Source organism: Onychostruthus taczanowskii, unplaced genomic scaffold, assembly GCF_017590055.1.
Source record: "Onychostruthus taczanowskii isolate IOZ18803 unplaced genomic scaffold, ASM1759005v1 scaffold91, whole genome shotgun sequence".
NCBI classification, from domain to species: Eukaryota; Metazoa; Chordata; class Aves; order Passeriformes; family Passeridae; genus Onychostruthus; species Onychostruthus taczanowskii.
In genome coordinates, this window is record NW_024507105.1 from 1,922,628 (window position 1) to 1,944,390 (window position 21,763).

The 21,763-nt window shown below is 58.0% G+C and overlaps 3 protein-coding genes across 4 annotated transcripts; 1 reads left to right on the top strand and 2 right to left on the bottom strand.

Annotated features, from left to right (window-relative positions):
• Nucleotides 1–494: 494 nt before the first annotated feature.
• P3H4 (prolyl 3-hydroxylase family member 4 (inactive)) lies at nt 495–4,570 on the bottom strand. The gene is made up of 8 exons (XM_041426458.1): nt 4,049–4,570; nt 2,507–2,656; nt 2,222–2,393; nt 2,022–2,150; nt 1,768–1,913; nt 1,598–1,684; nt 1,323–1,464; nt 495–1,233 (listed from the first exon to the last, which is right to left on the bottom strand). Exons 1-8 carry the CDS (start codon nt 4,550–4,552, stop codon nt 1,223–1,225), a joined length of 1,341 nt encoding a protein of 446 aa, XP_041282392.1. The 5' UTR covers nt 4,553–4,570; the 3' UTR covers nt 495–1,222.
• A 1,297-nt stretch (nt 4,571–5,867) lies between these two features.
• FKBP10 (FKBP prolyl isomerase 10) lies at nt 5,868–14,017 on the top strand. 2 transcript variants are annotated; one of them, XM_041426566.1, is made up of 10 exons: nt 5,868–6,325; nt 7,576–7,721; nt 8,034–8,223; nt 8,722–8,867; nt 8,971–9,160; nt 9,372–9,517; nt 10,215–10,404; nt 11,301–11,443; nt 11,602–11,765; nt 12,475–14,017. In XM_041426566.1, the coding sequence occupies exons 1-10, from the start codon at nt 6,105–6,107 to the stop codon at nt 12,658–12,660; spliced, it is 1,722 nt and encodes a 573-aa protein (XP_041282500.1). In that variant the 5' UTR covers nt 5,868–6,104; the 3' UTR covers nt 12,661–14,017. The 2 variants fall into 2 exon arrangements, with proteins under 2 accessions (XP_041282500.1, XP_041282501.1); XM_041426567.1 differs by having other exon boundaries at nt 8,728–8,867.
• A 35-nt stretch (nt 14,018–14,052) lies between these two features.
• On the bottom strand, nt 14,053–20,051 carry NT5C3B (5'-nucleotidase, cytosolic IIIB). The gene is made up of 9 exons (XM_041426583.1): nt 19,887–20,051; nt 19,664–19,762; nt 19,165–19,234; nt 18,715–18,761; nt 18,198–18,283; nt 17,942–18,031; nt 16,460–16,622; nt 15,644–15,844; nt 14,053–14,827 (listed from the first exon to the last, which is right to left on the bottom strand). The coding sequence occupies exons 1-9, from the start codon at nt 19,887–19,889 to the stop codon at nt 14,717–14,719; spliced, it is 870 nt and encodes a 289-aa protein (XP_041282517.1). The 5' UTR covers nt 19,890–20,051; the 3' UTR covers nt 14,053–14,716.
• Nucleotides 20,052–21,763: the final 1,712 nt, after the last annotated feature.

Consider the following 21,763-nt stretch of genomic DNA (forward strand, 5'->3'; position numbering starts at 1 on the left):
TCAGCACCAACAGAGACCCCCAGCGGGCCCCAAAACGCCCTGATGCAGGCAGGAGGGGGTCACCCTACCCTGCCACCCCCATCTTCATCGGGGGATGCACTGCACCCTCCAATCCTGGATCAGGGTGATGCATCCCCAAGGAGCAGTGTCACAGTGTTGTACCCCAAAACAACCATCAGCTCATGGATATTACACCCCAAAGACCCTTATGGGGTAGGACATGCTGCCCTCCAGCCCCCTGGAGCTCCCCCCAACCTCACCTGACAGTCAGTGGGGGTCAGGGATCCATTTGGGGTCCCCCTCAGGAACCCAGAGCCTCACAGGAGCCTGGCTGCTCTCATGGCCTCCATGGGTCCCCAGCCCCACGAGTTCCCCCAGGTCATCTGTGGGGACATCCAGGCCTGAACTCATCCCTTCCACTCCCACAGCAGGGCCTCTCCTGCTCTGAGCTCCTGGATCCCACGGTTGCAGCCCATGGAAGGTGGAGGCAGCCATGAAAAGACCAGTCTGGATTTTATTAAAAGTTCAGCACCAGTAAATATATAAAAAGAGCAACTGTGCAAGAGGGGAAATCTTAAATTAATGGAGCTTAAGGCTAGAGAGGGCTGGTGTGGCAAAATTTCAAGGCACGGGCAGAGCACAGGTGCCACAGCCTCACCAGGCTGCAGCCCCGTGGTGACATGGGGACATGGCACACCAGGAGCCCCTGTAGCACCAGGCTGGGGAGTCCAAGGAGAACTGGGCTATGGGAGCTGGCAGAACAGGAGCAGGAGCCTCAGGGAGCCTCAGGAAGGGGCAGGACCAGCTCCAGCAGCATTGGGCATTGCTCCCTACTTTGCCCTAAGCCCCTCAAGACAAGACAGGGGTCGATCCTGGTGCATCATCCACAGATCCTGGGGAGCAGCCGAGGGACGCAGAAATCCCCAGTGCTGTGGGGCATCACTGCTGGGGGCACTGGGGACAGGGGTGGCCCGGGCTCCTCGGCAAGCAGGAATGTTCAGGGCTGCTGGTGTTCCACTGATGGGAATTGGGCTGTGCCAGCAGACATCCAGGTGGCAAAGGCAGCCCTGCTGCAGGATGCCAGGCAGGATTGGCCCCTCCCTGTGAGTCTGAGTTTCTACCCGTGGCTGGGAGGAGCCCAAAGCCCGATGTCCCCAAGATGGCATCACAGAGCCACCACCATCCAGCTCAGCTGGTGCTGGCTCCCCCTTCACGTGGCTCATCATAGGATCTCTGCAAACAAGGAGAGTTTGGTGGCACCAGGGCTGTGGGCAGCAGACCCCCCACCCTACAGCACAGCCCCCAGCCCTGGTATCAGGAACCTTGGTCGTCTTTGTCTCCTTTGGTCTTGGGTTCCTGCCACCACTCTGAGAAGAAGCCTTCCTCGTAGTCACCTTCACCCTCGAACTCGCCATCTGAGGGCAGGTCCTGCTCCTGCAGCCCCTCACCACCATCCACCTCCATCTGCAGCACACGAGGGCAGGAGGAGGCTCGGCAGCCTCATCTGCAGTCTGCTCCAGCGGGGCAGACCCCCCACCTGAGGAATCACCCAGCACCCCCACCCCCAAAAGCACCATCTGCACCCCACATCAGGTACCTCGTCATCATCATCCTGCAGGTACTGCCGGGCGAACTCCAGCATCTTCTTCTGAGCCGCCGTCTGGTTGTGGTACCTCACGGCTTCCTGGGCACAGGGGGGACAGGGGCTGGGTCAGCCCCTCCCTGGGCGGTGCAGGGCCGCAGGATGGGGGGCCGGGGGGTCCTCACCGGCCGTGGCTCGAAGTCCTCCTCGCGCAGGCGCCAGCGCTCGCGGTGGAAGCGGTAATAGACCAGGTTCTGCTGCATCACGGTGTCGCCCGGGTCGAAGAGCATGTAGCTGGAGACGCTGCGCACCGCGTCCTGCACGTCGTTCACTGCGGGGAGCAGCGCCAGCTGACACGGGGGGGACACCCCTCGCAGGGCCCACAGCACCCCAGGGTGCCCCAGGGCACACAGAGCCCCCCGCTCGAAGCGGCACTCACGCTTGTAGTAAGCGAACTGCAGGTAGTGGTACATGGTGGCCACGAATTTCTCCACGAAGTAGCCGCCCACGTTGGGGGTGAGCTCGGTCTCGCAGTCCACCTTGCATTGCAGCACGCTCACAAAGTGGTCTGGGGGGAGACGTCGGGTGCTGCAGCCCTGATCACCTCCCCAAACGTGCCGTCCCCCAGCCCTCCAGTACCTGCGATGGCAGGGTAGAAGTCCTTGAACTCCTGGAGCTCGTAGGCGCCCTCGCAGCCGGCCAGACAATCCTCGTAGGCCTTGTAGTACTCGGCCAGCGCCTGCTCCATGTCGGCCGCGCTGCTCCGGAAATCCCCGCTGTTGTACAGCTTCACTGACCGCACGAATATCGGCTGCGAGGACCGCGCTTAGTGAGGGACAGCTGCTGCCCTCGGGCTTTGGGAGCCCAGGTGGGCTTCAAGCCCTGGGCAACCCCTCTCCTGCCCCAGCCCCATCCCCTCCTTACCTCAAAGGGTTGAGCTTCCAGGTCGACCAGGTATTCATCCACATCCAGCATCGTCCTGTAGTAGTTCAGGTACCTCAAGGTCATCTCATGCTTGGGGTTTTTCTGCAGGAAGGTGTGGGCAGCAGACACGGCTTTCTTGATCTTATTTGACTGTGGAGGGAGGAGGAGCCGGTGCAGAGACCTGCTGCAGGGCAGCCTGAACCCACAGTGCAGCAAAGGGGGCCTCAGCACCCAGCCAGACCCCTGGGCTGCAGGAGAGAGGGCTGATCCTTGTGGGGAACAGCCCTGAACCCACAGTGCAGCCAAGGGGGCCTCAGCACCCAGCCAGACCCCTGGGCTGCAGGAGAGAGGGCTGATCCTTGTGGGGAACAGCCCTGAACCCACACTGAAAAATCATCCACTGGCAGTGATGAACAGACAGGATCTGGGAATGTGGACACTGCAGGTAACTCCAGCCCCATCAACCATGATGGGCACAGGGACAGCTCAGCCTCTCATGGGCCCCCACATCCAGCCAGGAGTGATCCTCGTGGTGTGAGGTGGATCCATGTGGTATGAGGTGGATCCTCGTGGTGTGGGTTTGACCCACACATCTGCCCTTCTCCAGCACTGCCATCAGACCTGGCTGCTGCCCCTGCTGCTTTATGGGCTCTCGGGTTGCAGCTTCAGGGGAGTGAGCAGGGAGGGAGGGTGATTTGAACAACCCATCCATGAAATGGGTTTGGGCCAGAGCAGCAAGAGGAAAAGGCATTAAGGATGAAGCCAGGCAGTCCCTCGCCACTGCCAGGTGAGTGAGGCTGCAGCGCTGAGTGCTAAAACAGCACCCACAGTGGCAGGTGGCCAGGGACCAGACCCTGACCAGAGCACTGTCCCCTGCCAGAGGCACTCTGGCCAACACACAGCATCCCCCTTATGAAACCTCCCTCCACAAAACCTCCCTCCACGTCTGCACTGTGAAGCTGAGCAACTCCTTCTTTCTCATGGAGCATCCAGACACGTGTCCCACCACAATCACAGAGGCACTGAACCCTCCAACTCAGGCCCTTCAAGCTGGAGCAGCCCCTGTGTGCTCTCTGCCTGCCCAGGGAGACCTTGGGGCACCAGGGCACCACAAGGTGGGGTAGAGGGATGCAACCACAGGGGCCCCCCAGTCGTCCTGCCTGATGGGTCCCAGATGATGCTGACGTGCCACGGCTCAGGGGCAGTATGGAGGAGCTGGAGGGGGCTGCCAGATGGGGAGGGAAGGAAAGGGGAAGCACCTGACAGCAGGGTGCAGGATGGAGTGGGGCAGGGTTCAGGGGCTGCAGAGACAGACAGGAGTGGGGTTCAGGGTGGGCAGATCAGAGGGTGCAGGATGGGGGCACAGGATGAGGATGCAGAACGGGGGTGTTGAAGAGGAGGTCTAGGATGAGTGGCACGGAAGAGACCCGGGAAGGGGTGTGCCCAACCAGGGTGCAGGATGGAGGGGAAAGATCAGTGGTGCAGGATAGAGCAGCAAGACCCCCTCCCGACCCCCGCCCCCTGCCATTTGCCGCTCCTCACCTTGAAGAGCGCGTAGTGCAGGTACTGGTAGGGCTGGCGGCGCTGGAAGTCGCGCAGTGTCTGCGCCGGGGGGTAGCGCAGCTGGAACACGGGCAGCTCCCGCTTGCAGGCGCGCAGGCAGCCGGCGCGGAGCAGCAGCCGCCCGAAGAGCCGCATCTCCCGCTCCCACTCCCACGCGGGGTCCCGCTCCCCGCGGGGCTGCTCGGCGGGACCCTCCCCCGCGGGGAGCTGCTCCCCGGCGCAGCGGCGGTGGCAGTGCGCCTCGCTGTCCCGCAGCAGCCTGTGCAGCCGCAGGCTGGCCTCCAGCCCCCGAGCGCTCTCCGCCCATTGCGCGTCCGCGTACTGCTCCAGCGCCCGCTCGTAGGCGCTCTGCAGCGGCTCCAGCGCGGCCGCGGGGAACCCGCGCACGCTGTACTGCTCGTACTGCGCCGCGCACCGCCCCGCCGCCAGCACCGCCAGCAGCAACGCCGGCAGTGGTACCGGCACCGGCACCGCGCCGCCCATCCCCGCTGCCGCGCACTGCCCGCGCACCGCCCCGCGCAGCGCAGCGCTCCGCGCCGGGCCCCGCGCAGGGGGCGGGCGGCGGCGGTGGGCGGTGTGGGCGGTGCGCGGCGGGCGCGCAGGGTCTTAGTGCGGCTCCGCCGGCCCCGCGGGGGATGCGCACCACGGAGAGGGATGGCTCCGCAGCGCCATGCGCGGCCGGGCTCTGCGGGCCGGCGGCGGCCGGAGGTGTCCCCGGCGCTGGCCGGTGCCAAGCCCGAGGCCACACGCTCTGTGCCGTGCCAGATCCCGGCCCCAGAGCTGTCCCGTGCCAGGCCTCGGCACGGCCACAGTGGCCCCGGCCCAAACCCAATGCTTTGTCGCTGGCCGGACGGTGGCATTGAGGGATGTGACAGTGCGGGGCAGGAGCCAGGACACTGCTGAGGTTTCTAGAGGCTGCTGGCTGTGGTGCCACCACCCCTCTCAGTGAGGTCGTGTCTCCGAGCCATCGGGAGAGCCGCGTGTCCCCCAGGCTGCTCCGAGGGGGACACTGAAGGTGCTCACCCGGGTTTGGGGGCTGCACAGCGCCCCGGGGCCGAGCTGGGGGAGCTGGCGGTGCTTTGCTGGAGCTGTTGCTGTCACTGGTAGCACTGAGTCTCAGAGGAGCTGGGCTGGGATTTGGGTTTGGGTTCACAGCCCGTTTTATTTCCCACCTGGAACTCCCACCGAAGGCTCTTGCAACGGGACCTGTTTCTTGCCGATGGATTTGGGGGAGCAGGGATGTGTGGGCAACACCTCCTGAGTGAGGCTGTGTTTGTCTGGGAAGGACTGCTGGGAGAATTTCACATTTTTCATGATTGCTACTCACTAAAGGCTCTGCCAACAGCAGACTCGTTATTAAAACACTCAATTCCTTTTATTTACTCTCCCGAGCTGCTGGGACTGAGCAGCAATGAGCTGGCAGGGGCAGAGGGAAGAGGAGGAGGAGGAGGAGGAGGAGGCACAGCAGCACTAGGACCTAGGGCCGGGCAGGGCAGGGCCGGGCTGGGCCTGCAGCCGCACAGCCGCTCCCCAGTGCCTCCGTCAGCTTTTCCTTCAGAGGAGGAATTGCTCAATTAAAAAAAAAAAAAAAAAGGGGGGGGGGGGAAAAAAAAAAAAAAAAAGGGGGGGGGGGGAAAAAAAAAAAAAAAAAGGGGGGGGGGGGAAAAAAAAAAAAAAAAAGGGGGGGGGGGGAAAAAAAAAAAAAAAAAGGAGAGGAAAAGGGGGAAAGGGAGAAGAGAAATAAATAAAGGAGGGGAAAAACGAAGAGGAAAAACAAAAGAGGGGAAAAGAATAAAAAAGAATAACCCCTCCCGCCGTGGATCGCTCCCTGCCGCGGTGTCAGCCCCCGGCGCGGGGGGAGCGCGGGGGGCCCGGACACGTCTACAGAAATTCCGAGAGGGCCGGGCTGGGCGGGCGGAGGGGAAGGCACGGGACAGCGAAGGCAAGGGGCGTCCCGGGCAGGAAAGGGGCGTCCTGAACCCCCCGCCCGCCTCCTTCCCCGGCCGGGCCCTTCCGCCGCCGCAGCCCCAGCGCCATGGCCACGGCCCCGGGCAGCCGCTGCTGCCTCCTCCTCCTCCTCCTCCTCCTCCTGGGCGTCCTGGGGGCCCCGGCGCTGGGCGACCCCGGCCCCTTGGAAGACGTGGTGATAGACAGATACTATATTCCCAAAATCTGCCTGCGGGAGGCGCAGATGGGGGATTTCATTCGCTACCACTACAATGGGACCTTTAAAGATGGCAAAAAGTTTGACTCCAGGTATCGCCCGCGGCTCCGTGCCGGCTGCATGCGGGGGGCAGCTGCGGCGGGACCCTGCATGCCTCCCCCAGCCCCCAGCCCGCATGCCGGGGCAGGCAGGCGGCTGCGGGGACCCCGCATGCCGCCCCCAGCCCCGGGCAGCGGCAGCCAGGCCGGAGACAACGCCCAGTCCCCCCGGCTGTGAACCGAGGAGGGGTTTTGGTGGGTGCTGGGGTAACGCAGGAGCCTGTACATGTGTCAGCCTGAAGCGAGCCCCCAGCCCAGGCTGCAGCCCCCCAGCCTGGGCTGTCCCACAGGAGCTCCCAGCCCTTTGGGGAGCCTGCAGCCCTGCAGCTGCACAGAGCTGGGGGACAGCCTGTCCAGGGCACAGGCAGGATTTGGCCCTCATTGCCACGCTCTGCACGCAGGAACACGTATGTGCATGTGCTGCACAGGCAGAAAACGCTTAGAGCACTTTGAGACGTGGCAGCAGTGAAGCCTTTCATTATACCAGAGGCTTTGCTCTGCTGGCCTCAGAGTTCCTTGGCCCTGCATCGTCCCTGCTCTGCTCGGGCTGGCTGGGAATCAGGGTTGGGGCAGCCCCTGGTTTGCAACACCATGTGCAGGAAGGAAAACTGGGGACACAGGAATAACTGGGGCCATGTAGCAATCAAAATTTCCCAGGCAGATGTTGTTTGGGAGCTCTGGAAAGGAAAGGGGTTCACAGTTTGATGTCTCTTATCTTTCTTGTGAGCATCAATGGGGGAGAAAGTAACTGCAGTGGGAGCCTGGGGACACTGCTAAAAGAATTCTCTGTCAGGAGGACATCTGCTGCCCCAGCAGTTCCTTGGAGTATTTTAAGGTTTAAAAATAAAAACAAATTTTCAGTTTAAAAACGAGGCCGGGATGTCATCTTTCCCCATCACTGTGCAAAGCTCCAGTGTGCTGTGTACAAAATGATTTGGAAGCAGCAGGAAGCCCCAGAGCTGCCAGCCTCCAGCCCAGCCCAGTGGGTGAGATCTGGGCAGGGTGTGGGTGGCTTCTGGGGGTGCATGGTCAGGCTGAAATCCTGACCAGTGCCCCAGGGGCCAGCTGCCCTCCAGCAGCATGGCACTGAGCCGACTAGGACCCACATTTTCGAGCAATGGGCTCTGCCTGCGGCACAGGGACCAGGCTGTGATGTGAGACCCACGCACTGCCCCACCAGCATGGGCAGCTTTGGGAGCTTCATCCTTTCTCTCAGTTCTGATGGCTCTGTCCCTTTGCCCCAGCTACGACCGAGGGGCCACGGTGGCCGGTGTGGTGGGCGTTGGGCGGCTGATCACGGGCATGGACCGGGGGCTGCAGGGCATGTGCGTCAACGAGCGGCGTCACCTCATCGTGCCACCCCACCTGGGCTACGGCAGCATCGGCGTGGGTAAGGGCCCCTGGCACGGGGGGGCTGAGGGAGCAAAGCCCCCAGGGCTGGCCTGAGCAAGGACAGGGCTCCAGTGCCCCCCTGGAGGATGCAGCCTAAAGGTGGCTCCATGGCCAGGGTGAGTGGTGCTGAAGTGGGGCTTCCCTGGGAATGAGGGTCCTGCCCCCAGCTGGACCGTGCTGCGTTCCCAGGGGCTGCCATGGGTCTCCAGCAGAGGGTTCAGGAGAGGTTTCAGGGGGCAGAACCCATGGCTGGCCTGGGCTCAGTGTTGGTCCCACTTAAGGTGCTCTGTCCTTGCTGCTGCCCCTTTAGCGGGGCTGATCCCCCCAGATGCCACCCTGTACTTCGATGTTGTCATGCTGGACATCTGGAACAAGAATGACAAGCTGCAGATCACCACCCTGTCCAAACCCGAGCGCTGCAACCGCACGGTGGAGAACTCGGACTTCGTGCGCTACCACTACAACGGCACTCTGCTGGACGGGACCCCCTTCGACTCCAGGTATGGACCCCTGGGATGCACCCTGGCCTCAGGGCACCTGTGGGGCTGGGATGCACCCTCTGCCTCCACACTGGGCCGCTAGGGGTGGCTGGGACCCACGGACACCAGCCTGGGCACACAGTCAGAGCAGCCTCACCCTGTACTCCCTCCCCGCTCCCCAGCAGGGCTGGTGCAGCTCCATGACCCCCAAACCAGCCTCTGGCACAGCTCTGCTCCCTCCCCGCTCCCCAGCAGGGCTGGTGCAGCTCCATGACCCCCCAAACCAGCCTCTGGCACAGCCCTGCTCCCTCCCCGCTCCCCAGCAGGGCTCGTGCAGCCCCAAACCAGCCTCTGGCACAGCCCTCTCCCTCCCTGCTCTCCAGCAGGGCTGGTGCAACTCCATAATCCCCCAAACCAGCAGGGCTGATGCAGCTCCATGACCCCCCAAACCAGCCCTGCTCTGGCTGGGGCTGCTGGTGTGGCCCCAGAGCCACCCCCACCCTCATTCTCCACCACCAGCTACAGCAAGGGCAGCACCTATGACACCTACGTGGGCACTGGGTGGCTGATCAAGGGCATGGACCAGGGGCTGCTGGGGATGTGCGCTGGGGAGAAGAGGAGCATCATCATCCCCCCGTTCCTGGCCTATGGGGAGAAGGGCTACGGTGAGCCAGGCACCACCCCATGGTGCCAGCCCCTTCCCTCCCTGCTCTGACCAGAGCCCCTGGTCCAGGATCCTCCTTGAGGCTGACCCGTGTCCCCTCCCAGGGACGGTGATCCCACCGCAGGCATCGCTGGTGTTCAGCGTGCTGCTGGTGGATTTCCACAATCCCAAGGACGGCGTCTCCCTGGAGCACCTGGAGGTGCCGGAGTCCTGCCGGCGCCGGGCTGTCACCGGGGACTTTGTCCGCTACCACTACAACGGGACACTCATGGATGGGACACTCTTCGACTCCAGGTGTGGGAGGAAGTGGTAGGAGAGCCCCTGGTGTCCTCTCCTGCAAGGAGAGGCTGGAGAGGGGAAAATGGGCATGAAATAGGGTAAAAAAACCCAATATCTGTTGGTTGCTTCTCTATGAGCAAGGTTTGGTTCCTGGGGGAGCAGGAGAGGCTGGGATTGGGGTGTGGGTGCTGGGGCATTGATGGTGCTGGGGGTTCTCTTGCTGCAGTTACTCCCGCAATCAGACCTACAACACCTACATTGGGAAGGGCTACATCATCCCTGGCATGGATCAGGGGCTGCAGGGGGTCTGCGTGGGAGAGCACCGGCGCGTGGTCATCCCCCCACACCTGGCTTACGGGGAGAATGGTGCAGGTATGTGCTGGTTGTGAGGGTCCCAGGATAAGGGAGGAGATGAATCTGACTCCATATTCTTAGAAGGCTGATTATTATATTATATTATATTATATTATATTATATTATATTATATTATATGTTATGATATTATATACTATATTATATTACATTATTATATATTATATTATAATATATTATGATATTGTATTATATTGTGACATTATATATTATATTACATGATGATACATTATATTAATTATATGATATTATATTATTGTATTATACTACGATATAATATATTATATTACATTATTATATATTGTATTGTATTATATGAAATGAAATTATATGAAATTATATTATATGATACGATATATGATATGATATGATATTAATTATATTATATGAAACTATATACAAAAACTATACTAAACTATAGAGAAAGGATACATCAGGAGGCTAGAAAAGAATGAATAATAAAAACCGGTGACTCCTCAGAGGGTCCGACACAGCTGGCTTTGATTGGTCATTAAGTTAAAACAATTCACATGGAACCAATCAAACATTCACCTACCATATTCCAAAACAGCAAAACAGGAGAAGCAAATCAGATAATTATTATTTACATTTTTCTCTGAGGCTTCTCAGCTTCCCAGGAGAAGAAATCCTGGCGGAGGGATTTTTCATAAAATCCCTCCTCATCCTCCTCTTCCAGGGGATAAAATTCCCGGCTCAGCCGTGCTCATCTTTGATGTTCACATCATCGACTTCCACAACCCCGCGGACCCGGTGGAGATCGAGACCGTGTTCCGGCCGGAGGGCTGCAACGTCACCACCCGCCAGCGGGACTTCGTGCGCTACCACTACAACTGCTCCCTGCTGGATGGCACCCGGCTCTTCTCCTCGTGCGTGCCCCCGCATCCCCGGCCTTCCCGGTGTGATCCCGGCCTTCCCGGTGTGATCCCGGCCTTCCCGCTGTGACCCCGTCCCTCCCGCTGTGACCCCGGCCTTCCCGCTGTGACCCCGGCCTTCCCGGTGTGATCCCAGCCTTCCCGGTGTGATCCCGGCCTTCCCGCTGTGACCCCGTCCCTCCCGCTGTGACCCCGGCCTTCCCGCTGTGACCCCATCCTTCCCGGTGTGACCCCGTCCCTCCCGCTGTGACCCCGTCCCTTCCGGTGTGACCCCATCCTTCCCAGTGTAACCCCGGCCTTCCCGCTGTGACCCCATCCTTCCTGCTGTGACCCCGGCCTTCCCGGTATGACCCCGGCCTTCCCGCTGTGACCCCGTCCCTCCCGGTGTGACCCGTCCTTCCTGGTGTGACCCCATCCCTCCCGGTGTGACCCCGTCCCTCCCGGGGCCAAACCGCGGCTGGCACTGGGCTGGGGCTGGGCAGGCACCAGGCAGCACTGGGACCTGCAGCAGGAGGGTTCAGGGGACACAGTGGGATGGACGTGGCTGTGGCTGTGGCATGGAGGGCGTGGAAGTTCATGGCACACCAGGGTGGAGGGTGTAGAAGTTCATGGCATATCAGAATGGAAGATGTGGAAGTTCATGGCACACCACGGTGGAGGATGTGGAAGTTCATGGCATGTCAGGATGGAGGATGTGGAAGTTCGTGGCATATCAGGATGGAGGGTGTGGAAGTTCGTGGCATATCAGGATGGAGGGTGTGGAAGTTCATGGCATGCCAGGGTGGAAGATGTGGGATTCTGGGCCACGGTGGGATGGAAGGGTTGGGATTTCAGGGCTGAACACCCAATCCAGGGACTTTTCTCACCTGTTTCCTCTGTGCCTCCTGCAGCCATGACTACGAGAAGCCCCAGGAGGTGACTCTGGGGGCCAACAAGGTGATCGAGGGGTTGAACAGCGGCCTCCTGGACATGTGTGCAGGGGAGAGGCGCGTGCTCATCGTGCCCCCACACCTGGGCCACGGCGAGAGCGGAGGTAGGGGAGCAGCAGCTGATGTGTGCAAGCAAAATGGGTGGTTCAGCCTTGCTGGGCTGGGCTCCATCACCCCTCAGCCTGCCTGGGCCGTGGGGCTCAGGGCCAGGGTGCTGCCCTGCTCCCCGTGGTGCTGGAGCTCCCCTGTGCTGTGTTTCCAGCCCGGGGGGTGCCTGGCAGCGCCGTGCTCCGCTTTGAGGTGGAGCTGATCTCCATGGAAGAGGGGGTTCCTGAGGGTTACCTCTTCATCTGGCACGGGGAGCCACCAGCCAACCTGTACGAGCAGATGGACCTCAACAAGGACGGGGGGATCCCTGCTGAAGAGGTGAGTGGGTCCCAAATGGTGGGGTGCAGGAGGAAACGGGGGCACAGGGGACCCACCCTGGGCAGCAGAACTTGAAGGGCACTGCTGGCCCTGGGCACCTGGCAGGCTGCAGAGCTGTGCAGGAAGAACACCCCAGCCAAAGCATTGCTTTGGTGTGTGTGGTGTTTGTGAGGCGCCCCAGACAGGGGAGGAATTGAGAATCTGACTCCATGTTCTTAGAAGGCTAATTTATTATTTTGTTACTTTATTGTATTAGAGAATGGTATACTAAAACTGTACTAAAGAATAGAGAAAGGATACAGACAGAAGGCTTAACAAGAATGATCATGAAAACCCATGACTGCTTCCAGAGTCTCGACACAGCTGGGCTGTGATTGGTCATTAAGTTAAAACAATTCACATGAAACCAATCAAAAAATGACAGCTGGTAAACAATCTCCATACCACATTCCAAAGCAGCAAAACACAGGAGAAGCAATCAGACAATTATTGCTTTCATTTTTCACTGAGGCTTCTCAGCTTCTTCCAGGAGAAGAAATCCTGGTAAAGGGATTTTTCCAGAAAAAATGACAATGACAGCTGGGTGTGGGCAGTGTCCCCGGGGGCAGCCCCTGCTCTGGTCCCTGCCTGTCCTTGGCATGGGCTGTGCTCTCCCTGCCCTGCCTGGTGCTGGCTGTGCAGAGCCAAGCAGCATCTGTTCCCTCTGCAGTTCTCCACCTTCATCAAGACGCAGGTGGCGGAGGGGAAGGGCCGCCTGATGCCCAGCTCCGACCCAGAGAAGGTCATTGCTGACATGTTCCGGAACCAGGACCGCAACCAGGACGGGAGGATCACACCCGAGGAGCTGAAGCTCAAGTCGGATGAGGACCAGGAGAAGATTCACGAGGAGCTCTGAGGAGCAGTCCCTGCTGTTCTGGAGACAGGACTCATCCTTGCCATGTCAGGGCCTCGCTCCCACCCCGGGGATCTGCCCCTGCCCCTCCCCAGTCCTGCAGGGGGCCGGGTTGTGATTTTCACCTCTTATTAATTGAGGGTATTTTGATGTGTTCTCCTGAGCAGGAAAACTCAGCCCCCAGCTAATAAATCCAGACAAGAAGATGTCCCCTCCCTAAGCCCCTTCATCCTCCACCAGGTCCAGCTCAGCCCCCTCACCCATCTGTGCTGCAGGCAGGATGTAGGGGGGGATCCTCCTCACCTCCACCATTTTTTTGTAGTTTAGGGTTGGGGATTGGGTTTTTTATATATACACTTAAAATTCTTTTAGACAGAAGAAAGAGAAGGCTTTTGTCCCAGTCCCTGCTCTGCCCCTGCTCATCCTCCCTGGGACAAGAGGCTGAAGAGGGCTCAGGTTCCCAGGGTGAAACCCCAAACTCTGCAGGCATCTGCCATTCCAAAAATCTGGCCCCCTGGATCTGTGGAACCTGGCAAACCCCTCATCAGCTGGGAGAAGGGAAACAGACCCTCATTCCAGCCCTCAGGGAGCAGCACTGTCCCCCTTCACGCCCTCCCCACCTCCCAGCCCCCAGTGACTGAGACAGATCAGAAATTGTTTAATTTCAGTGCCTAAATGCAAGTCACAGTGCTCAGGTCCTCCTGCTGGGACCAGCACAGCTCTGGCACCTGCCAGCTCCCAAAACCTCTGCAATCTGCCCTGGAAGGGACAGAAGGAATGCATGAGCACAGCAGGGCAGAGTGAACCCCTCAAACAGGGACTCTGCCTCACACCAAATAAATAATTCCTCCAGGTTTCCAAGGACTTTGACTGTGTTTGGTTGCTTTGCCATGAAACATTGCCATGTGTTGGGGTAGGGGCACAGGGACCAGCTTCACCAGTGCCCAGGGGGATTCCAGGCTCCAACATCCACTGGCTCTGGCAGGAGAAACCAAAATTCCTGCCTGGGATCCTCCAGCAAAGCCAGCAGGGCTTTAGTTCCAGCACCCAGTGAGGGCTGGGGGCTCTGGTGGGATGGGGAGCTGGGGAGCAGAGGCAGCTGCCAGTGCCAGCCAAGGGAACAGAGCAGCTCCAGCCCCTCAGTCACAAACCAGCTGTGACCCAGCTTTAGCCAATTGTGGTTTTATTCCAAAACAGAAAAAAATCTGCTCTTCCCAAAGTCCCACATAACCAGAGGTTATACAGTAATAAAATGGTCTTTTCCTGCTGCTGCTCTGAGAGCCCAGGATCAGCCCAGAAATTTATTACACAAACACGGTCAGGTAAAACATTGTTTAAAACTCAAAATTCTGCCACTGGCCTCTCCCCTTAAGCAGTGCTTAGGCCCCCTTCCCTCCCCTCCTTCCCACTGATCCCTGGCAGACAAACTTCTGGCTTTGGGCAGCAGCAGCAGCTGAGCTCTGGGGCCTTTTTTTTCACAGTAAGAGCTGTACTGGTGCAAGAGGGACGGGTGAGCTGAGACACGAGGCCAGAGCTGCTGGTTTTCCTGGGGAATGTGGGGCTGGGTGATGTGATGGCCAGCAGGGTCACACCAGCCCAGTGGCTGCACTGGCACCAGAGTCAGCCCCAGAGCTTTGAAGCCCACAGAAAACAGGACAAGAGAGAGACTTATTTTCTTAACCAGGAACATTTAAAGTGGGTCTGTCCTCAGCCCACAGTTAACTATCTCCATTCCACCCTCAGCTGCTGAAGCCAGCGCAGAACATCTCTGTCTGAGACGTGGAATGGTTTGTTGTGGCCTCAGGGGTGAATTCCCACTGGGATGAAGTCTGAGCAGAGCCAGTCTGGGTGGGAAACTGCAGAGCCAGGCAGAGCTGGGGGAAAAGGAAAGGAGAAGCTTCCTCCACCTCACCTCTCCTGCTCCAGGGCTGGCCAAGGGCATTAGTGAGGTCGGGATGGAGCCCAGCCAGCACCAGCAGTCCCCTCCAGCTCTGTCCTGGGAAGGACACTCCCTGCCCAGTGCCTGCTGTGTGGCTGGAGCTGGGACAGTGTCCCCAGCTCATGTCTCAGCCAGGATGTACCGCAGAATGCCGTTCACCACGTCCAGCGTCTCGTCGCTCTCCAGCACAATGTCGTAGGAATCCAGGTACTTCCTCCTCCTCTCTTCCACCTGCCAGGACAGTGAACAACCAACAGCTGAGGGTCAGGATGACCAAAAAGGGGGTCATTGACTGCTCTGACATTTCCCAGACACAGCAGGGGCTCAGCAGACACCCCCAGGTCCCTCTGTGTCAGAACCAAGACACCCCTCTGGGTGCCCTGGGTGACACTAGCCCCTGGCAGGAAGCCAAAGACATTTGGGATTTCCATCTTAACCCATGGAGCAAATTACCAACCTTGTATGAAGAATCACAAGTCACAGAAGTTTAAGTAGAGTAATAATGAATTAATCACTGGGTGAAAAGTGGAATTTTGGGGACTTTACTATAGGGGGTCTAGGAGGCAAGATGGAGGGATCTGGGTGTTGTCCTATTCTTCTTCCTAGCCTCCATCTTCTTGGTGATGTTGGCACATTTGGATTGGTTTAGAATAGAGGCAGACAGTCTAACACAGGTGATAGGTATTGGAAAATAATGATAAATAAAGTACACGTAACTCATGGTATAAAATGTAGACACCAACCCAGGGGCAGGCAGTGTGCCCTTGACAGACCTGCTAGACAGACCTCTGCGGGTCAGAAAAAGAATGTTTTAGGTAAGAGACAACAAACAACCCTGTGAACCAGAGCAGAAGAATTCTGACTCTTCCTTCGACCATCAGGCTGGGAAAAAAGAACTCTTGGGGTCATCCTGACTGCAGGAAACCCGAGACCTCTGCACACCCCACGGGAGCTCCTACAAATCTCTTACACACCCAAATCACTGGGGCAGCCTCCTGCTGGCCCCAGGGGAAGCTAGGGAAGCACTGAACTGCTGCTCTCACCCACCTTGTCATTGAGAAAGCCAATCTTGAGGATGTTCTCCACGCTGGGAACACCGTCTGCCATGGTCAGGTCACCCATGGAGTCCCCCAGCAGGATGATGCTGGTCCTCGTGCTCAGCTGCTGGAAGTACCCTGTGCCCTGCAGCACGGTGTTGTTCTTGTTGTAGGTGTGGATGAGGGGTCCCTTGAAGTGTGTGAGGACACCCTGAGCACATGGGACAGACAGGCAGACAGCTCTTAACCCGATGGTGTCACTGTTAATCACGTCCCAGTCCTCAGTCCCAGCCCCACACTGTCACTGTCATATTTTCTGAAAAATCCCTTCACCAGGATTTCTTCTCCTGGAAAGCTGAGAAGGCTCAGAGAAAAAGGAAAAAAATATTAACTAATTTGCTTCTCCTGTGTTTTGCTGCTTTGGAATGTGGTTGGAGATTGTTTATCCAACATGTGAATTGTTTTAACTTAATGACCAATCATGGTCAGGCTGTGTCAGGACTCTGGAAGAGAGAGTCACAGGTTTTTCATTAGTATCTTTTAGCCTTCTGTAAGTATCCTTTCTCTATTCTTTAGTATAGTTTTAGTATACCATTCTATAAAAGTAATATAATATAATGTAATATAATGTAATGTAATATAATGTAATATAATGTAATATATGACATGATATAACATGATTATAATATAATATAATATAATATAATGCCTTCTAAGAACATGGAGTCAGATTCATCATTTCCTCCTCTGACAGGGGACCCAGAAAATACCACACCACACTGCTCTCCTCACACACTCAGCACACAGGTGCAAGGCAAGAACTCACATCATCACTGAAGCCCATGTAGTTGGACACCACATTGACATTGGAGTGGAAGACGTTGGCCTGACGGATGATCTCCTCCAGGATGTCACCAACTCCAGCAGAGAAGATGAACAGGGGCACGTTGTTCTTGTGCAGCTGATCAAAGAACTCCTCGAAGCCATCCCTAGAGCAGCAGTGTCCATTGCACAGTGCTGTGTTTCCAGCTCCCAGCATGGTACCTGGTGCCCTGTGCTGGCAGCAGGCTCAGCCCAGCTCCTGTTCCTGCCCACCACTTCCCAAACAAACACACAGGGAAGCTCTGCAAACAGCAGGAGCTCTCTGTGGCACCAGCACACCCTGTGCAGAGCCCCAGAGCTCTGGGTGGGCACTTGTGGGAGCATGGAGCACTCCAGGTTTTGCCTGGCATCTCCTGAGCACATCAGCAGCTCAGCAGGGGCACAGGGCACAGCCTGCCCACACACACCCACACGAGTGGGAGATGTGCAGCAGCTCAGACTGCTTGGGAGGATGATCAGAACAACCTGTGGCTGCCCCAGTCTGCCAGGACACAATTCCATGCAAAAGTGGAACTTGGGTTCATGAAAAGCCATCTCCTCCCTGAGCCTGGCAGCAGCCTGGCAGAGCCCAGCTCCCCGAGCCAGCCTTAGGGCCACAGCTGCCAGGTCAGCTTTAGCAGCAAGTTCTAGCACAACATTTTTGTGCCGTGGGTGAGATCAAGCCAAGGGCCAAGGGCCTGCATAAGGCTTGGCAGTTCCAGGGCAAAGAGCACAGCTCTGCTGGAAGCAGGGAGCTGCAGGCTACCCCTGCACCCTGCCCTGCAAAGGGGAGCTGTGCCCAGCACCAGCCCCTCAGCTGCTCCTTGCCAAGGCCCAAGAGAGGGGCTTGGTTTCAGAGCAGGCAGGGAGCAGCCTGCAGCCAAGAAGTGAGCTCAGGCTGTGTCTCATGCTCTGATTTAGCTTGAACTCAGCCTCAGGGAGTGAGCAAGGGAGGCTGGCACTGGTCACATGGCTGGAGACCAGTGAGCAAAGCACTGGCTATATGGGCAGGAGAGAAGGGCTGTGGGCAGCCAAGCTGTACCTGAGCATCACAGCCCTGTGCCCAAACCTCAGCACCACATCCCCAGCCTGAACCTCAGCATCACATCCCCAGCCCAAAGCTCAGCATCACATCCCCAGCCCAAAGCTCAGCATCACATCCCCAGCCCAAAGCTCAGCATCACATCCCCAGCCCAAAGCCCAGCATCACATCCCTGTGTGCCCAAAGCTCAGCATCACATCCCCAGCCCAAAGCTCAGCATCACACCCCTGTGCCCAAAGCTCAGCATCACATCCCTATGTGCCCAAAACTCAGCATCACATCCCCAGCCCAAAGCTCAGCATCACATCCCCAGCCCAAAGCCCAGCATCACATCCCTGTGTGCCCAAAGCTCAGCATCACATCCCTATGTGCCCAAAACTCAGCATCACATCCCCCAGCTGGTACCTGAGCATTGCTTCTGACTCTCTGACGATCTGGGCTATGTCACTTTTGTGGATCTTCTGCTGCACCAGCAGCTCATGGGCTTTGGTCCACCTGTATTTGATGAGGGAAAGGCAGCAGTGACAGAGCTGCAGGCAGAGTCACAACAGCTAAACCCTGTGGGATCCCTGCCAAGGCCAGGGATGATTCAAGCCCCATGTCCTGTATCTTCAGGGACAAGAGGTTGTCAGGACAAGGTCTCACCACAAACAGCACTCACCACTCCACCATGAGGGGACGTTTCTCTTCCAGGGTCCGGTTGGGATCTATTTCAATGGGATAGTAATAGTGGAGCAGATCCTTCAGCTGGAGTGTCACACAGAGGGAAAAGGAACAAAGTGAACATCAGGTCTAAAGAGACTAAACAAAACTAGCATTTCTGAAGTTCTCCAAAGCATTGCTCTTCCCAAACACGACCAAAACCTTGTCACCGAGCAGCTTCCCTCAGAGCACACTTGGAACTCTCAGCAGCCTGGCTGGCCCTCACCTCACTCCAAGTGCTGCAGGTACAAACAGCCCTCCCTTCTTCCTCTTATCAAACTGAAACACCCACAGCTGCACATGCAAATTTGAGTTCCCTTTTCAACTTCTCCTCTGTCACTGCTGGCTGAAATGCAGCCTGGACACTTTCTCACTCCATTCTGGCAGCCACCACAGCTGGGAGAGCTGCCACAGCAGCCCGTGTGACCTCCCAATGACAGGTACAACAGCCACCAAGCCTTACACACAGCACCCACCTTCTTCTTGCCATCCTCGCTGATCACACGGCTGGTATCAAGGATGTCTGCAAAGAAAATAAAATGGTGTAGCACAGAATCATAAAGAGGCTTTCTACAGCACCTCCCCTGTGTCTCAGTGCTGGCTGCTCCCAGTACAAGCCGTGGTGACACCGTGACCTGAGCACAGGCTCGCTGAGGGGTCCCAAGGCAGTGGCTCCCACTCTGAGCCCCTGAGCAGCCTCGGTGCCCGTGGGCAGTGGGATGAAGGCAGCCAGCCCAGGAGCTGGCTCTTGGCTCCTGCAGTGGGCAGCTGGCACCAGGCAGCGAGGCCCAGACCTGCGAGGGGAGGACAGGACAGAGTGGCCAGGCTTGGCAGAGGAGGGCACAGGGGATGACAGGAACCACATCAAATACAAACACAGAAACCAAACAGAACTAGCAACAGTAAAAACAACAGCTTCCACTCACTGTGAGACGTGGGGCAGCGCCTGCCATTGCAACCAAACCTGCTCAGCGTCATGTCAAAGTCAGAAATGACCTGGAAGAGGGGAGAAAAGCACAAAGCACGTCCCTGTGTGACCCAGCGCGTTCTGCGCTGCCCAGAGTGAGCCCAAGGTGCTGCCACCTGCGAGAACGCGCACCCAGCACCGCTAATCTCCCGTGGCCGCCCCTAGCAGCCACGAGGCAGACAGGGGATGTGCTCACCCTCCCACCCCGGAGCTCTTATCGGCACCGAATAGCTCCTTCATCCCGCCTGGGCGGAGCAGGGCCCTGGGACCGGCGCACAGTTAATGTCCATAACCGGGAGCCCAAAGGTCGGTCCAGAGGGAGCCACCAGCCCCTTCCCGCTCTCCTCGGGGGCAGCTTCTTCTCCAGCCGCAGGTGCTTCCCCGCGGGGCTGGGAGAAGCCGAGCAGGAACGGGGGGACGAGGAAGGGGCGGCTGAGGAAAGGACGGAGCAGCGGTACCTGCAGTTTGGCCACCCCCTGCTCCCGGAGAGAGCGGATGATGCTCCGCACCCGCTCGGGCTGCCGGATCCGCACCGTGCCTTTCTCCAGCTCGGGCACCTGCAGGCAGAGACCCCGCTCGGTGCCGCCCGGAGCCCCTCCCCAGCTCCGGGGGCACCGAGACCCTCCGGGCCCCTCTGTCCCCCGGTGTGGCCGCGCTCCCGGCCCACAGCCCCGCTCTCACCATCTCGTTCCGTTCCGTTCCGGGCCGCGCAGCCGCGGGGCGGGACCGGAACGCGGGGCCCGGGGGCGCCGGGCGGGGCTCCGGCCGCGTTCCGTGGTTGCTGCGGGCGGAGAACCGGAGAATCCTCCCGTGCTCCGCCCCGCGCCCGCTGCGGCTCCTGGCGGCGGTTGAGTTTCCCAAGAGACGAGCCGGGAAGGCGAGATATAATAAAATAAACAAATAAATAAATAAATATATATTTTTTTTTTATTTAAAAAAAAAAAAAAGTCATTCGTGCCCGCCGCCGGGAAGGCGAGATATAATAAATAAATTAAAAAAAAAAAATTAAATTACAAAAAAAGTCATTCGTGCCCGCAGGGCTCCCGGCACCGAACCGCTCCGCAGCCCCGGGAGCACTGAGCGCTGAGTCACAGAACGCTGGCGGAGGAAAAGCCCTCAAAGAACCATCCCCCAGCATTGCCAAGGCTGACCCTAACCAATGTCCCTAAGTGCCACATGCACAAGGCTTTTAAACCCCTCCAGGGATGAGGATCCACCGCTACTGCCCTCGGCAGCCTGTAACATCGGGTGTTACAGCATCCTGTTACAAGGCGGTATTAAGAACATAAAAAGTTCTAATTCCTTGGAACTGGGTTTGTTTTCAGCCACCAGAGTACTCCACAGCACACAAGATGAGCCAAGAGTTTGGGTTTTAATGCCAGGGCTAAACAGGCCATTCAGGAAAAACAATTCCCAACATTTCCAATATCCAGCCTAAACCTCCCCAGGCACAACGTCAGCGACAAAGCAGCAGGGACAGTGTGTGACAGCACCGACATGAGCTGGACTGTACCTCAGCTTCCTCCTGGGCGAGGCAGCACAGGGCACTTCAGCAGAGGTTCATGCCCACATTTGGGGGCAGTGAAATATTACTGAAGGGCTGCCAGGGGATCGAGCATGTGGCTGGTTCTGCTCCATCAAGACAGTGCAGGTCCAGGACCCAGCATAAGCCGGGCTGTGGGGAAGCAAGGCCTGGGGGCAACCACAGAATGCTGGGCCTGGGTCACCCTGCATCTGTGATGTCATTATGGGGCACAGTCCAGAACCAGCAAGGGGGTTCAGTGCTGGATGTTTGGGGACAACACCAGAGTGCTCCACACACCTCAGCAAGGTCCACTGCCTCTGGCTCCAACCTGCGGGATAGCTTGGCACCTACCAAATATTCATCCTCCACCATGGAGAGGAAGATGAGCGATAGGAGTTGCAGCATCTCCAATGAACTCCGCCTGGAAGGGAGATTCTGTGATGTGATCATCAGTGTAGATGGGGTGGAATTCAAGGCTCACAAGCTCATCCTCTCTTGCTGCAGTATCTACTTCAGGTCAGTCCTTGAAGCACAAGGGGATGGGGACAAACAGTATGCCCTGCTTGAGGTCACCCCACCTGAGCACTTCTCCAGGACTTCCACCTGCCCTGAACCTCTCACCAAGTGATTTCTCACAGTCCTCACACCTCCCTGAACACCAGGATTAATCCACATATCAGTGGCTCTTGGCAGTGGTGTCCGAGGAGCCCCAGACACAATGCAGGGCTGGAGCCTGGCCAGCCTGGCCCAGCTTTGCCTCCCCCACACCCTGTGACTCTCTGGGGTCCAAGACCAAGTGTTGGTGCTGCACCTGGGTTGGGGAAACCCCACCCCAGTGTCAGTCTGGGTTGGGGGACGAATGGAGTGAGAGCAGCCCTGGGGAGAAGGGCTTGGGGTGCTGGTGGGTGAGAGGCTGAACATGCCCTGGCTGTGTGCACTGGCTCCCAGAAACCCTTCATTGTCCTGGGCTCATCCCCACAGTGTGAGCAGCAGGCAGTGGGGGGATTCTGCCCCTCTGCTCCTCTCAGGTGAA

Excerpts from the sequence above, each read along its gene's own strand:
- P3H4 (XM_041426458.1), bottom strand. The coding sequence starts at position 4,552 with ATGGGCGGCGCGGTGCCGGTGCCGGTACCACTGCCGGCGTTGCTGCTG. Across the intron at positions 2,151-2,221 it reads CTTCTACCCTGCCATCGCAG|ACCACTTTGTGAGCGTGCTG; the intron begins GTACTGGAGGGC and ends GTCTCCCCCCAG. Across the intron at positions 1,685-1,767 it reads AGGACTTCGAGCCACGGCCG|GAAGCCGTGAGGTACCACAA; the intron begins GTGAGGACCCCC and ends CCCTGTGCCCAG.
- FKBP10 (XM_041426566.1), top strand. The coding sequence starts at position 6,105 with ATGGCCACGGCCCCGGGCAGCCGCTGCTGCCTCCTCCTCCTCCTCCTC. Across the intron at positions 6,326-7,575 it reads GGCAAAAAGTTTGACTCCAG|CTACGACCGAGGGGCCACGG; the intron begins GTATCGCCCGCG and ends CCTTTGCCCCAG. Across the intron at positions 11,766-12,474 it reads GGGGGATCCCTGCTGAAGAG|TTCTCCACCTTCATCAAGAC; the intron begins GTGAGTGGGTCC and ends TTCCCTCTGCAG.
- NT5C3B (XM_041426583.1), bottom strand. Across the intron at positions 19,235-19,663 it reads AGGGGGTGGCCAAACTGCAG|GTCATTTCTGACTTTGACAT; the intron begins GTACCGCTGCTC and ends CCCCTCTTCCAG. Across the intron at positions 16,623-17,941 it reads GAGTCAGAAGCAATGCTCAG|GGATGGCTTCGAGGAGTTCT; the intron begins GTACCAGCTGGG and ends CTGCTGCTCTAG.